Source organism: Mus musculus, chromosome 17 (assembly GCF_000001635.26).
Source record: "Mus musculus strain C57BL/6J chromosome 17, GRCm38.p6 C57BL/6J".
Taxonomy (NCBI): domain Eukaryota; kingdom Metazoa; phylum Chordata; class Mammalia; order Rodentia; family Muridae; genus Mus; species Mus musculus.
In genome coordinates, this window is record NC_000083.6 from 32,471,539 (window position 1) to 32,488,116 (window position 16,578).

A 16,578-nucleotide genomic window follows, 5' to 3' on the forward strand; every position below is an offset into this window, starting at 1 on the left:
CATAGCCTTGCACGGAGCTGAGCGTCTTCATAGCCACACACTGTTGGGTGTGATTCTGTGTCTCACTTTGCTGCTGGGGTGTCAGAACCACAGTTTGGTACTTGGAGACAGGGTCTCTCTTTGTAGCTCAGGCTGGCTCACACCAATGATTTGCTCAGGTGTGTGCTATCACTCTGTTCTCTTGTGCCTTAAAAATGTTTATCACTGCTGGGCAGTGGTGGCACACACCTTTAATCCCAGCACTTGGGAGGCAGAGGCAGGCGGATTTCTGAGTTCGAGGCCAGCCTGGTCTACAGAGTGAGTTCCAGGACAGCCAGGGCTACACAGAGAAACCTCTCAAATAAACCAAGAAAAAAATGTTTATTATTACATTTTAGTGTGTGTGTGTCTGTGTGTCTGTGTGTCTGTGTGTCTTTGTGTTCATATTTCCATAATATTGTGGAAGTCACTTCTCTCCTTCCCCGTGTGAGTCCGGAGGGTGGAGCTGAGGCTGTAAAGCTCAGTAGCAAGCTCCTTTACCCTCAGAGGAAGCCACCTTACTGTTTTTTCCCTCTTCTACTGTCTTTTCTCTTGTCTTTCTCTCTCTCTCTCCCTCCTCCTCCTCCTCTTCCTCCTCCTCTTCTTCCTCTCCTCCCACCATCAGGTTCCTAGGCTGAATTCTCCAAAGAGAGCCTCAACTGTGTTGAGGCACTTGGCAAACATGGCTGGTTCCCTCTCCTCTTTCCTCCCCGCTCGGGTCTGTAGCCCTGGCTGCCTCCACAGGAGCCAGATGGAGAGCTGAGAGGGACTGAATGGAGCCCAGTCAGCCTGGAGCGGAGGATGGGGTCTCAGCAGCTTCCTGCCCTCCTGGCCCTCGCTGTGGGCCTGGCCACCCGTCACTGCCACTGTTGGCCAGGATGCACACACACACCCAGCTGCGTGCTCTTCCTATTGAGGACCTGACCCAGTGTACAGTGCAGTGTTTGTAGGTGAACCATCTGTGATGACTGGGTGTGTTCACACGGTTGTGCAACAACTTACTCTCTAGTTTTGAAGCTTTTTCACCAACCTACACAGCTTGTGTTGTGAGGCAGTGCTGCTGTGGTTCCTCCCTGCTGTCTCTCCTGGCTCCCGTAACCTGCTTTCTCCCAGAGGGCCTTGATGCTTCTAGATGCTTTGGTGTCTGGTTTCTCAGTCAGCCTCTTGTCTTCCAGGTTCATCTGCACCGTTGTACAGATCAGTCTTGTGCTCTCTTTATGATCCATTGTATAGATGTATGTATGTATGTATGTATGTATGTATTTATTTATTTATGTATTGTATAAGTGGATCCCATTTCCATTAGTCACTTTATGCTAGCTGCTTTGAACAATGCAACTGGAGACACTTACACACAGGGCTGCACTCTCAGGCCCACCCCATCAGCACCCAGGAACACTTACATCCAGGGCTGCACTCTCACGCCCACCGCACCCACACCCGAGGACACTCACACATACGGCTTCACTCTCATGCCCACCCTCTCTCCACACCCCCAGCCTGCTTTTTGTCCTGTTATTTCTTCTTTTAAAAAATTAACATCCCAAATGCTGCCCCTCTCCCATAGTCCCTCCACCTCCTCTCTCCCCCTCTCCTCTGAGAGGGTGAAACATTCCCTGGGTATCTCTCCCCCAACCCTGGCACATCAGGCCTTTGCTGGATTAGGCATGTCCTCTTCCACTGAGGCCAGACAAGGCAGCCATGGAGACTGAGCTGTACATATGTTACATATGTGCAGGGGCCCCGTTCCAGCCCATGTATGCTCGTTGGCTGAAGGCTCAGTCTCTGAGAGCTCCTAGAGGTCCAGGTGAGTTGACTCTGTTGGTTTTCCTGTGGAGTTCCTATCCTCTTCAGGGCTTTCAATCCTCCCACAGTCTTCCATAAGAGTCCCCAACCTCTGTCCAATGTTTGGCTGTGAGTCTCTGCATATGTTTCAGTCTAGCTGCTGGATAGATCCTCTTGGAGCTCCTGTCATGCATAATAAGATTGATTTTTATTATGTGTGTGTGTGTGTGTGTGTGTGTGTGTGTGTAGATCAGAGAACAACTTGTGCCAATCAGTTCTCCTACCATGTAGGTCCCAGTGATCAAACTCAGGTTGTTTGGCCTGTGTGGCAGGTGCCTTTAGCCACTGAGACATCTTGCTGGCCCTCCTCTACCTTTCGTCCCCTGATATTGGATTTGGAACTCAGGGCCTTGAGCATGGTGGGCAAGCACTCTGCTACTCCATAGTCCTATATTTGACTTAAAAATGCTTTGTAATTTTTTATTTGTATATGCAGGTTTATGCATATGAGTGTGGGGCTTAGAAGCAAGCAGCCTTACCTGCTTTTGGGTCCAGGGTCTCTTGTTCATTGCTGTTGGCCAGGGACCTTCACCTATCCCTACCTCCCATCTCACTGTGGGAGTGATACCCTGTCTGGCCTTAAATGGCTCCAGGAGACCTGAACCCAGGTCCTCACACTTGTGGGGCAAGTCTTACCTACTGAACCATACTCCCTATCCCTATAGTTTGGTTTTTAAGGGATTCCCTTGTTGTTGTCCAGCAAATGGCTGTGATTCATTGTTCACTGACAGGCTTCCCAAGTCTTCCTCTCTCAAGTGTTTGCTACCAATAAGTGACAATTGTAATCCTAGTAACGGATCAGCCAACTGTTGGTTCATCACTCCCTGACACATGTGCAGATTCAAGGGGCAGCTGCCCAGTGCCAGGATGGAAGGAAAATGCTTGCGGCCAAGCCTGGTGACTTGAGTGTCCCCAGAGTCCCCAGGATGGAAGGAGAGAGAGAAGCTCCTCCTACAAGTTGTTCTTTGACCTCTACCTTCATATCTTGCTTGGCACACACACACACACACACACACACACACACACACACACACACACACATATGTAAGTGTAATTTCTTTTTAAAGAAGACAGTAAGATGGAGGGCCAGAGTGAAAGAAGACAGTAAGATGGTGGGCCAGAGTGGTGAACTATCTAACTTGGTTTACATAACAAGTCTGGCCCCAGGCCAAAGTGCTAAGACAGTTTTGTGTGTATGAGCACCTCTGAGCAGGACACCACGTTGCAGGAATTCTTTTGAAGCCTTTTCCTTTGATGTGGCATTACCAGCTTGGTAGAGGCAATTTCTCCTCTACCAGGCATGGCCATCATGGCGGGACAGTGATAGAGTTGGGGAGGGGGACAGAGGATGGGAAAGCAAAGAGCTTCCTGGAAAAAGGGGCAATAAAGTGAAGCTTTGAAGAATGTATAAGAGTTAGGCAGGTATAGAGCTCAAGATAGAGAGGCTTGTTAGTCCAAAAATACAGACATTAGAAGGTATTATGGGAATCCGGGTACCCAGGCTTGGATGGAGTGGAAGGCATGTTCATGGGAAGTAGGAAATGAGGCTGAGCGTTAAGTAGAAGCTGGACCAAAAAGTGGATGGGCTTGCACTTTATCCTGGGGTGCTAGGGCCAATGGCCGGCATATGAACCAGGCAGCAGTGACATAGCTCTGGGTGTCAGTAAGACTCCCTGACTACTTTAGCCTGGATTCCAAAACTAAGAGCGAAGAGAGGTGACTGGCCTGCCACCTGTCTTTCAGTTCCCCTCCCACACAGGAAGCCTCTTCTGACCTCCAGCAGCCTTCCCTTGTGGCTTTTACGGCACCTGGCACTGTCTCCACCTTTTGGCTGGAGACAAAAGATCTCTCCTTCTCTTTCCCACCCTACCCAGGAGCACCTGAAGGCAGGGAGTGGAGCTGAGCCATCCTTAGGTCACGGCATCACCTTGCATGGGCTGTGCACAGAAAGGAAACAGAAGGGGTGTGCTCATGAAGGATGACTGTGCATATAGTTTGCTAATGCAGGGAGGGGAGTGTGCATTGGTAGCTGAGTCACATTGGGTGTACATATTTCCTTTTTGGATGTCTCTCCACTCAAACATTTCTATGGTGTACAAGGAGGATGTAACTATCCATCCACCCACCCACCCATCCATCCACCCACCCATCCATCCACCCACCCATCCATCCACCCATCCATCCACCCATCCATCCATCCATCCATCTGGCTGAACAGCCACACATCTGTCTACATACTTATCCCCTCATCTGTCCATCTACCCTCTCAATCATCCATCCATTCATGCATACATGCATACATGTGTTGTGTGTAGTTTTACTCAACCACCTTTGCACTGGGAGGTGACCATGCTACCGGCCCCCACCTGACTTCCCTTGAATCTTTGGACAACAAACACACACACACACACACACACACACACACACACACACACACACAGAGTTTGTTCCTTTACAACTTGTCTACTGGCACAATTGCTGGGTGCTGCTATCTCCCATCTGGAAAAGTGTGCCCTTATCAGTTTCTCATCTCAGTCTCTCCCACTTGTCCTAAACTTCAGCTGCTAAACTCCTCTAGCCCACTCCCTGTAGGAGTGGCCTATGTGAAAACTTTGTTATGAGATCTTACATGGTTGCTGGCTTCTTCTTCTGAAGCATGGCAGAAAACTTTTCCTCTCTTTCCTTGTGTCTGCCTTTTCCTCCTGGGACCTGGAAGTCCTGCCTGGACCTTCTACCCAGAGATTGGTCCCCGGTTTTCTTTACTGACAGATTAAGAACCAATTGGGGATCAGGATCTTAGCATCAGAACTGCCCCCTTCATAATGCATTCTTCCAGGCATTCATCCACTCACCCATCCAGCCACCCAGGTACCAATCCACCCACACACATGCTTATCCATCCATCCATCCACTCAATTATCCACCCATCCATTCATCCATGCATATAACCATCCACTCACCTATCTGCCTATCCATCTTCACATTCATCCATCAATCTGTCTGTTTATACATCAAATTACTCATCCATTCAGTCATCCATTCACTCACTTACCCACCCACCCACCTACCAACCCATTCATCTGCCTACACATTCATTCACCCATCCACCCACTCACCCAACCACCCAATCCTTCATCTACCACCCATCCATATTCCTACTCTTCTCATCCATCCACCCAGCTGTCAACCTATCTATCTGTGGGTTTAAAGTGGTGACCTGCCGCAGGGCTAGGACCACTCATGGAGGCGGACTCTAGAAGTTTGAGTGCGTGCATCCCACGCCGCTGCCACTGGGCTGGCATCAGGCTGTGAGAACCTGCAGGACCCAGCAGTCTGAGGTCCCTGTGGAACTGCTGGAGTTGGGCTGGCAGGGCCAGTGGGGTGGTGGTGGTCCCCAGGCTGCATGGAGGCCAGGGACTGCAGGTTCTCACTCTTGGGCACCATGGACACCTCTGGAAGAGGTGGAAGAGCTGAGAACGGAGTGGGGGGGTCCCATAGGGTGGGCTCTGGCCCAGAGCCGTAGGGAAAAGGGCAGGGGGAGAGAGCTCTGGCTGGTTCTCAGGGGAACCAAGTCCTTGGTTTGGCTTGGTGGAGACAGTGGCTGAGAATGCAGAGAGGCCTCCTGCGGGAGATTACCTGCTCCATTGTTCCCGAAAAGAAGAGGCTTTCTTGGTGTTAAGGCGCTTATTGTCATGGTGGGAAGGGGAGTTAAGAGGGTAGTAGAGGCAGAGAAATGCAGAGAGAGGGAGAGTAGAGAAGTAGAGGCCAGCCATGGCCACTGTGGAAAGAGGGGAGAAGGGAATGAGGAGAGAGGGGGAGCAAGAGAGAGAGGCAAGAGTAAGAGAGTAAGGGTAAGAGAGAGAGGAGGGAGCAAGCAGCCCCTTTTATAGTGGGCCAGGCCTAGCTGGCTGTTGCCAGATAACTGTGGGGGTGGAATCCAGACAGACTACCAGGGGCTTGGGGTGTTGCCCTACATTACTGATGACCACAGAATTATGGAGCTGAGGCCTCAGGTGTCAGGAGCCTGGTGTCTGGTGGGTGTGTGTGGGTGGGTGGGGTGGGGTGGGGCAAACAACTTCTGTCTCTATCAGGAAAACCTGCTGGGTCTCCAGGGTTTAAACCTAACTCAACCAGAAAGCAGGCTGCCTTTTACGGTACCACATCTATCCACCCACCAGCTCCAACTATTCATCCATCCATTCATCCATCCATCCAATAGTCATTTCTCCTTCCCTCCCTTTCTTTGCTTTATTCTTTTGAAACTAAGAACAAGTATGCATGTGTGTATGTGTGTGTGTACATACATGTACATGTGACTGTGTACACTTGTAGTACAAGGAGCATGTTCTTATCAAACCTGAGACTTAATGCTTTTCAGTTAGGCTGGTGGCCTGTGAGCCTTAGATATTCTGTCTTCACTCTAGCAATGGGGTCACAGGTGGATGCAGCCATGTCTGACTTGTTTTTTATAATTATAATTATTATTTATCTATGTATTTTGTATGTGTGTTGGGGCAGACGTGAGCACCACATATGCAGAGGTGAGCGAACAGCTTGCAAGAATCTATTCTCTCCTTTAATCATAGGGTTTCTGAGGATCTACCTCAGGTCTTTAGGCTTGGTGATAAGTACCTGTACTGGCTGGTTTTAAGTGCCAACTTGACACAGCTGGAGTTATCACAAAGAAAGGAGCTTCAGTTGGGGAAGTGCCTCCATGAGATCCAACTGTAAGGCATTTTCTCAATTAGTGATTAAGGGGGAAAGGCCCCTTGTGGGTGGGGCCATCTCTGGGCTGGTAGTCTTGGTTCTATAAGAGAGCAGGCTGAGCAGGCTGAGCAAGCCAGTAAAGAACATCCCTCCATGGCCTCTGCATCAGCTTCTGCTTCTTAACCTGCTTGAGTTCCGGTCCTGATTTCCTTGGTGATAAACAGCAGTATGGAAGTGTAAGCCGAATAAACCCTTTCCTCCCCAATGCAGGAAAAGAAACCCTGACTCAGACAGTACCTTTACCCACAGAATCATCTCCCTGCCCATGATTTTTTCCCCTGGGTTCTGGGACCAACTCTCAGTCCTCATGCTTATACGACAAGTGCTCTTACTTTCGGAGCCATTTTCCCAACTCTTATTTTTTCTGTCATCCATCTACCCTTTGATTCATTCATTCACTGAATGAAAGATTTCTTTTGGTAGAGTCTCAGGTGTCCCAGGCTGGCTTTGAACTTACTATGTAGCTCAAGGTGATCTTGAACTTCCAAACTTCCCTCCTCCTGGGCTTGCAGGTACACACCACTAAAACTTTCTCATTGCATCAGCTTTGATTTCTCTGGGTTTCTGCTGTTAGCAGTCTTTGTAACATCATCTACAAAGATCTGGGATCCCCTGATGTTTGGCTGGTATGCCAACTAGCACTGATGTCTCACAGTGACGTGGGGTTACTTCCTAGAGTGCACTGCAAAGCTTGCACTCCACACAAATAAGCAGCAGTATCATGCAGGCTTTTATCCAAAGCCATCAGTAGCAGGAAACAGCCCATCCCCTTGCGGTAGGATACCCTGATCTGCCTCATTAGTGCAAGCTCAGCCAAACCTGCCATGTCAATTTCCCTGGCAGTTATGGTAGCCAGATCCAGCCAGGAAACTTGGTGGTTGTGGGTTAGAAAAGGAAAATGGGGCCTTCCTGATTCTGTAACTTGTGACTTGGGCAATATCCAGGTTTTGGGGTATATGTGTGTGTGTGTGTGTGTGTGTGTGTGTTAGTTTCGGGGGTTATGTATACATGCATGTGTGCACATGGAGGTCAGAGGACAACCTCAGCTGTCTTTTCTCAGGTTCCATCCACTTTATTTTTGAGACAGGATCTCTCATTGGCCTTGGGTTTGCCAAGCAGGCAAAGCTGGCTGTCCCGTGAGTTTCTGACATTTACTTCTCTTCATCCCCACATTGCTGGGATGTGGAGAGGGGGGCAGAGACACTCTAGTGCCACAACACATGTGAAGAGGTCAGAGAACAAGCCACAAAGGTTAGTTCTCTCCACTTTGTGGAACCCGAGATGGGAACTTAGGTGTTCAGGTTTGGCCATAAGCCCCTTTATCCACCGAGTCATCTCACCTGCCCACTCACACTCTCATTGGCTTTCTTGTTACTACTTAAATATGGGTTCTGGGGAGCAAACTCAGGCCCTTGTGCCTTACCAACTAAAAGAATCTCACTATGTATCACAAGCTGATGTCAATCTTCTGCCTCAGCATGAGAACTCTGGGGAACACAGGCATGCTTCCCGACCACCAGGGGCACCCGACATTGTTTAGGAGCAGAGAAGCTCCGTGCTGTTGGTTCTGTGTGGCAGAGTGGCAAGAGCTCAGAGGGTGGCGCTGTCTGCTTAGAGCAAAGTCTGGACTAGGGCTGGTCACAGCTGGCTTTGAAAATGAGAATGACAAGTGGGTGGCTTGGCAAAGACACTGTCAATGCCAACAGATTAGATCCCCTTGGGGCCAGCATAGCAGACAGACAAGGAAAGTAAGGCTGTCTGTAGGAGGACTGCTGTGACCCAGATGGCCAGAGCTGGCAGCAAAGAGCGTGGACAGTTACAGGTGCTCTCCCTCCCTCCCTCCCTCCCACGGGAGCACAGCAGGCGGCTGATGTGAGTGACTCCGTGCTATGAGATGGTTGAAGAGCTGAGTGGAAGAGGCATGAGGGATAGGGTGAGGCAGGGTCAGCAGAGGTAGGCTGAGAATGGATTCTTTTTATTTGATTTGATTATTTTTTATTTTTTAATATAAGAAAGGCCAACATTCAGGGCCAATGAGATGACTCAGCAGGTAAATGAGATTGTTGGCAAGCCTGATCAAAATGAATTTGATCTCTGTGACCCAGATGGAAGGGGAGTATTGACTCCTACAAGTTGTCCTCTGACCTCCATACAAGTGCCAGGGCATGAGTGTGTGTGCCTACAAACACAAACATAGATAGATAGATAGATAGATAGACAGATAGGTGACAGACAGACAGATAGATAGATGACAGACAGACAGATATTTTTCTAAAGCTTGGATTTCTTTTATATTTATTATTTTGGTGTATGTGTGTATGTGTATGCATGTGTGTGTACAACAGCACAAGTACGTACCACATCATGTATGAGGATGCCAGAGGACAACTTGCGGGAGTCAGTTTTCTCCTTCTTCCTTCTGAGTTCCAGGTGTTAAACTCAGGTCATCAGGTAGGAAAGCACCCTATCATACAGAGCTATCTTATAGGCAAGGTTCCCACCACCTCCCCCCAACCCCCCAGGAAAAGCTATTATTACACAGTAGCCCGCATTGGCCTGGAACTCACTATGCGTATAACTGATGCTGTCCTGAAGTTTACAGTAATCCTCCTGACTTAGACTCTCAACTGCTTGGATTACAAGCATGCTGTTAGACCATAAGGTACACACATAATTTATACCATGCCCAACTCCAAGCTCCTTCTACAAGAGCAGTGGTGAGCCATGGGAGGTGTCTGAACAGGAGAGACTCAAGTTCAGATCAGCATGTTGTAAGATTTCTCAAGGTGTGAAGGTGCGGCCAGATGGGAGGCAAGGGCCCAGAGAAGAGGCCTGAGAAAGTCAGAAGCAGAGGTCAAGGGCAGAATGCTGTCTGGGGTCCTCACTGCTGCTTCTCTCTCCACAGCTGCCATTGCACCCAAGGATGAGTTTTTCTATAGCTTCCTGAAGCCTTGGTTAGGTAAGTCCTGAAGGGGACGATGGAGCTGGAGTTTTGGGTGTGCGACATCATAACAAGAGTACTGGGGACTCAGAGTAGGGAAAGTAAGTCAGTCTATCTTACAGTGCAACACAGAATTGAATGTTGGCCTAGAGAAAAGGCAAATGGCTGCCCATCCCCCAGTTTGATCCCAAACTGGCTTTTATATTTTTAATATTTCTCTGCCCCTTGGATTTCTCATTAGATGAGTTCTTCAAGGAGGTCCTTAGCCTTCTGGTGTCTAGCATTGTCCCCTCCCAGATTCCTATCCCAGTAGTTCAAGTCCAAAGCCCCATCTGGTGTGTATCTTGGGGCTGAAGATGTCTGATCCATGGGCTTGGACTTCCTATAACCTTTCAATCTTAGGATGACCTGAGATCACAGAAAGCAGGCACCAGTTGGCAGCTGGGGAAGATGGGGCCAGTGCCTCCTCTTGTGATTCTCCAATGGGCTCTAAGCACACCTCATAGTGAAACAGGAGCCATACTGATTATCTTTAACACAGGGAATTAGGGAAGGGTGTGAGCTCCCTGGAGAGCTTCATCGGGGTGGGGTGGGGAGCAGGCTTCAGCGGGGGTGGGGGGGGGGAGGCTCCAGCGGGGGCAGGCTTCTAGCCTTGTTTTCCTGTGTTCAGGGGATGGACTTCTGATCAGCAAAGGGAACAAATGGAGCCGGCACCGCCGCCTGCTCACACCTGCCTTCCACTTTGACATCCTGAAGCCCTACATGAAGATTTTCAACCAGTGCACGAACATCATGCACGTGAGTCCTAAGACTTAGTAGCCGGAAGAGGTTGGCCTCATCCGGTGAGGCCGCCAATGAAGTGGAGCGTCCCTTGCCGTGTGTAGACTGGATTGGCAGTGAGGATCCTCCCTGGCTCCTGTCTGACCAGCTTGTGGTTTGGGTTCTTCATGCCTGCTCGCCCTGTTTCTCCCTTACAGGCTAAATGGCGGCGACATCTGGCAGAGGGCTCAGTGACCTCCTTTGACATGTTCGAGCACATCAGCCTTATGACCCTGGACAGCCTTCAGAAATGTGTGTTCAGTTACAACAGTGACTGCCAGGAGTACGTTTGGCCCCCAGGGTGGGCGGGGGTGGGAGGAGAAAGGGCTAGTCCCTGCTGTGATGCAAGCTAGGACCATGCACCCTTATTTCTTTCTTTTTCTTCTTGGGTAAGCCCCAAGGTGACATCACCTCTCTTAGCTTTAGTTCTCTTATAAAAAGGACTAAATGGGACTTTGGCTGGGTGTGGTAGTCTATGCCTGGGATCCCTAATCTCAGCTTGTGAGAGGTTGAGGCGAGAGGATTCTGAGTTTGAGTTAAGCCTGGACAAGGTAATGAAAGCCAGTCACACAACCCGGTGGCACATGATCTCAGTGCTGAGGTGGGCAGATTGCTCTGAGTCAAGGCCAGCTTGCAGAGTGAGTTCTAGGCTTTCCTGGGCTACCTCATAAGAACTGATCTCACAAGCAAGCAAGCCAAAAACAAACAAACAAGCCAAAAACACATGAATACATAATTAAGTAAGCAAACCAATGCCCGCTGGTGTCTTGACACTTAGTAGATGCCCAGGAAGCGCTATTCTCCCCATTCTCCACAGAGGGGGTGTAGCCTAGAAGTGTTCAGCTCAGTCCTTCATTTCATAGTTCTTTCTCTTTTCTCTTCTCCCTCCTCCTCTCCTTCTTATCCCTTCTTCCCTCTTCCTTCTCTTCCTCTTCTTCCTGTATTGTTATTTTTCTTCATCCTTACCCCCTTTCTCCTTCCTTGTCCCACTTCCTTTTCATACACACACACACACACACACACACACACACACACACACATATATATTACAATCATCTGTGGATCACACTTCCTTTGAGACTCTTCAGGCACTATACACATGCACGCAGCACAGACACACACGCTGGCAAACATGCATACACATAACATAAAAAATAATTTTAAAACATAACAAAATGGATTAATATAAAGCCTCTGTTTGTCGTTATGCAACGGACTCTGTGCCCCAAGTGTCTCTCTGGGCCGCGCAGGTGGCTCACAGCCCTTCTCTCTGCAGGAGAATGAGCGATTACATTTCTTCCATTATCGAACTGAGCGCTCTGGTGGTGCGGCGCCAATACCGCTTGCATCACTACCTGGATTTCATGTACTACCTCACAGCCGATGGGAGGCGCTTCCGTCAGGCCTGCGACACGGTGCACAACTTCACCACTGAAGTCATACAGGAGCGGCGGCAGGCGCTGCGCCAGCAGGGCGCCGAGGCATGGCTGAAAGCCAAGCAGGGCAAGACCTTGGACTTCATAGATGTGCTGTTGCTGGCCAAGGTGAGAACTGGTGGAAGCGGGCTCCTGCCCCTAGAGGCCAGCTGGGAATTGCACTCATTGCTGAAAAGATGCTCAAAGTCATGGGAATTACTATAAGGGGTGGATACATAATGCAGGTAGGCTCATTCAGATGTCACAATAGAGTACTTCAGTTCTTTTAATTTAATGTCCAAAGTGTAATTATAGTCTAGCATGTGGTTTGTCCTGTGAAACAGCCCTGTATTCGTAAGAAAGTTGGCTATGAGTCCTGCTGGGACAACTGATGTGCAAATAGTTAAGCTCTGTATGGACACATGCACAGCTTCTTTCTTTTAAAACAAACCTTTTAAAATTACAGTGATTGGCCAAGCATGTGATACATGCCTTTAATCCGAATACTCAGAAGGCAGAGTCCTGTGAGTTAGAGCCAGGGGAGTCTATAAAGCAAGAAGATCCAGGACAGCACAGCCAGGGCTCCATACTGAGACACTGTCTCAAAACAAAACAGTCACACTGATTTATTTGTGTGTGTGTGTGTGTGTGTGTGTGTGTGTGTGTGTGTGTGTGTGTTTCTCTCTGTATCTGGGGTGGACATGCCTGCTACAGAGCCCTTGTGGGAAGTCAGAAGGCAACTCCTGGGAGTTGGTTTTCTCCTTCAACCCTGTGGGTCTGATCCTAGGAGTCAAACTCAGGCAGGTCCACTGGGCTTGGTGTCAAAGTGCCTTCACTTGCTGAGCCATCTTGCCAGTTTATCCTATTTATCCCCACCCCCTGTCCTTTCCCTTTCCAGTTCTCAGGTTGGCCTCAAACTTAAACTCTCCAGTCCTTCTCAGCCTCCTGACTGGCGAGATGACATGTATGCCACCATGCCCAGCCAGTCTGTTTCCTACTCATGTATTAAAGTAGACAAGAATGTGATTGTAGGTCCGGTGCAGAGACTCTTGTTTTTAATTATATGTGTATTTGTGGGTATGTGCATACAATTTCCAATGCCCATGGAGGTCAGAAGAGGGCAGGAGATCCCTTGAGTTACAGATGGTTGGAAGCCATTGCACACAAGATGCTAGGAATCGAACGAGGATCATTAGAAGAGCGGCAGGTGCTTGTAACCACCAAGCAAACTTCCAGCCAAAATGCTCTTATTTTTATTATCATTGGAGTTCTGAGACTTGAAGCCAGACATAAAGAATATGAAGCAAGAGCTCTATCATTCAACTGCAGCTCATTCTTGTGTGGATTTGTGTGTATGATGTGTATGTAAGTGTGTGGGTGTGGGTGCCTAGGCAGGCACATTTGGACTTGGCAAGCCAGAGCAGAAAGTTTGGTGTCTTCCTCTTGTTCTCTGACTTACTGTCTTGAGACAGGGTCTCTCATAGGACTGGAGTCTTGCCATTTCATCTAGTTTGGTTGTCCAGCCAAGATCTGCGTGTCTCTGTTCCCAATGCACACCAAGCCACGACTTATTTTCCTTTTTTTCTTTCTCTCTTTTTCTTTCTTTCTTTCTTTCTTTCTTTCTTTCTTTCTTTCTTTCTTTCTTTCTTTCTCTCGCTTTCTTTCTTTCTCTTTCTTTCTCTTCCTTCCTTTCTCTCTCTCTTTTTCTCCTTTTCTCTCTCTTCCTTCCTTTCTTTCTTTTCTTTCCTTCCTTCTTTCTTTCTTTCTTTCTTTCTTTCTTTCTTTCTTTCTTTCTCTCTTTCTTTCTATCTTTCTTCTTTTTTACATGGGTGTTGGAGATCTAAACTCAGATCTTCCTATTTGTACTGCAAGTGCTCTTACCTTCAAAACCCTCCCTCCAGCCCCTTGTGTTTTCTTTTTAAACATTTATTATACTTTTAAATATGTGTGCATGTGTGTGCCTGAGTACACACACCCTTCGAGTCCAGAAGAGGGTCAGACTCCTTGGAAATAGAGTTACAGGCAGTTGTAAGCTACCTGATATGGGCACTGAGAACCAAACCCAGGTCTTCTATAAGAGCAGCAAGCACTCTTAGCTATCTCTCCAGCTTACCTTTCTTGCTGCTTTATTTTTATTTTTTATTTTTTTGAGGCAGTGTCTCATCCAGCCAATACTAACCTCAAAATCATTGTGTGGCTGAGGATGACTTTGAATTTCGCATCCTCCTGCCTCCATGTCCCCAGTGCTTGTGTCACAGGGGTATGACACTGTGCCCAGCTTCTTGTGTGGAATTTTTGATATAGTTCTGAACTCCAGCTATGGCTCTGCCACTTAGAGGGTATTTGATGGAGATCATGGTACCCATCTCTTGTATTTTGGTGTTGATCAGACGTGATGACAAAGTTGTTGGCTACCCAGAGGATAAAGGGCTTGTCAGGGCTGCTCAGTAACTGCAGGTGCGCAGCATTAAGATGAAGCAGTGGCATGCAAAAATGGTGATGGTCCTCTGGTAGACTTAAGTCTTCTCTAGGTAACTTAGAATAGCTGGCTGTGGTGACGCACAATTCCAGGACTTGGGAGGTTGAAACAGGATTGTGAACTTGAGACGACTCTGGGCCACATGACCTGTGAAACAATGAAGGTCAGAGGGCAGATTGTAGGAGCTGATGCTCTTTTTATACCATGTGGGTTCTGAGAATTGAACTCAGACAATTGGGATGAGCAAGAGACACCTTTTCCTTTCAATCCATCTTTTTGTCCTCCTAATTTGTTTTTTTTTTGGACTGTAACATAATTATGCTTGTATGAACTCCCTTTGACATTCCTCCTCCTTCCCCCATTTGTCTTTCTTGTAAGTTGTATCCTTCACTCTGCCTGGAATATTCACACCCATTAGTTTAAGAGGGGCAGGGCAGGATGGCAAGCCATGCACAGTGGTGCACATATGTAACTCCAACTTTTGGGAGACTGAGATAGGAGGACCACAAGTTTGATACCAGTCTGGGCTGCACATGGAGTCTCTGATAGAGTCCGGTGAAAGAGACAGACAATCTGAGACTATGGCTAAGCTGGTAAATATGATTGCTGCAAAGCCTGGCAGCCTGGGTTTAATCCCTGGTACCCACATGTTTGAAGGTGAGCAATGATCCCAGCAAGTTGTCCTCTGATTCTCACAGGCGCACCATAGTGTATGCATTCATACACAGTGTGAGCACGTGCAAGTACTAAATACTCACACTAAATAAATGTGCGCATATAATAAATGAATAAATGTAAGAAATAAAAGTAGAAAGAGAGGAAGAAAGAAATGAGGAAGACAAATGGGGAAATAGGTCTATCTGACTTTGGGGCACCCCCTAGGATGTAGGAAGTGGGGTACAGACATTGAGTTCAGTGAGCTCAGCATCCCACACTATCCATTGCAGGATGAAGAGGGGAAAGAATTATCTGACGAGGACATCCGGGCCGAGGCAGATACTTTCATGTTTGAAGGTAAGGATGCTGAGTGAGGCTGAGGGTCAGTGGGAAGAAGTGCCACCATCCTGCTGTGGGGGAATATCTTGGGGGACACTCTAATCTTCTGACATCTGTCTGCCCACAGGTCATGACACAACATCTAGTGGGCTGTCCTGGGCACTGTTCAACCTGGCAAAGTATCCAGAGTACCAGGAGAAGTGCCGGGAGGAGATCCAAGAAGTCATGAAAGGCAGAGAGCTGGAAGAGCTGGACTGGTAAGTTTGGAGGGTCAGGAGGATGGAAGGGAGGAAAATGAGTCTTGGGTGTGAATCTCTGAGCTGCCACTTTCTGATTGTGTGGTCTTAGACAAGTCCCTGCAGCTTTCTGAGTTCCAACTCATATTGGGATGATTGCGATGCCTGACCCTGGTTCAGCAGTTTCCAGGACAACTTCAGCAGCAGCTGTTGCTGCCCCACCACAGAACATATAGCCCTCAAATTCAGTGGCTTGGGGCAAGCATTTAGTTGCAGCTTTGACCTACACAAGATTTCCATGGCTACTGGGCTTCGTTGAATGGAGTGAGGCTGCTTCCAAATTGTTGGCTGGGTTCAGGTCTTCTCCAAGTGCCTCCTAACTCTCCTAGGATCTGGGGCTACTCTGGGGCGTGTTCTTGTCAATGCAGATTCCAGAAGTGTCAAAAAAGTTCTATGTGCACTGAAACATTGTGGAGGAGGCAAGTCACATGATGAAGCTCAGTATGCGTGGGGCAGCGAAGGCCTGTAAATAGTGCCTTTGGACACATCACCCTTTGGGATGGAATGGCATGCCATGTGATTGTGATGCAGAGAGGAAGTGCAGAATAGAGAGCAGGAAGATAGTCTTAAGATGTAAGTTGACTCTGAGTGGTACAGAGAGCCCAGCACTGAAGCCAGGCATGGTGGCACACCTGACATTCCAGCTTTTAAAAGGATGAAGCAGGAGGATCAGGAGTTCAAGGCCAGCCTAGTCTACATATTAAAACTGAGGCAAGCCTTGGCTAATTGAATCACTTTCAAAAAAAAAAAAAAAAGAGTTTGGGAGATGTCCCATTGGTAAAATGCTTGTCTTGCAAACGTGAACGAAAATCCATGCTAAAAGAAAAGCTGGTGTCTTAGTCAGTGTTCTGTTGCTGTAAAGAGACACCATAACCATGGCAGCTCTTATAAAATTTAATTGGGGCTGGCTTACAGTTTCAGAGGTTTAGTTCATTTCCATCACGATGGGAAGCATGGCAGTGTGCAGGCCGACGTGGTGCTGGAGAAGGAGTTTAAGAGTTG

At 48.2% G+C, this 16,578-nt stretch overlaps 1 protein-coding gene across 2 annotated transcripts in view; it reads left to right on the plus strand.

Moving 5' to 3' along the window:
- The window catches only part of Cyp4f39 (cytochrome P450, family 4, subfamily f, polypeptide 39), a 40,624-nt gene that overhangs the window by 18,842 nt on the left and 5,204 nt on the right, over positions 1-16,578 (plus strand). For both annotated transcript variants that reach the window (XM_006524423.3, NM_177307.3), the window contains 6 exons: positions 9,536-9,589; positions 10,242-10,369; positions 10,549-10,673; positions 11,667-11,934; positions 15,232-15,298; positions 15,408-15,537. In XM_006524423.3, coding sequence (XP_006524486.1) covers positions 9,536-9,589; positions 10,242-10,369; positions 10,549-10,673; positions 11,667-11,934; positions 15,232-15,298; positions 15,408-15,537 — 772 coding nt within the window. The remainder of the gene's footprint in view (positions 1-9,535; positions 9,590-10,241; positions 10,370-10,548; positions 10,674-11,666; positions 11,935-15,231; positions 15,299-15,407; positions 15,538-16,578) is intronic.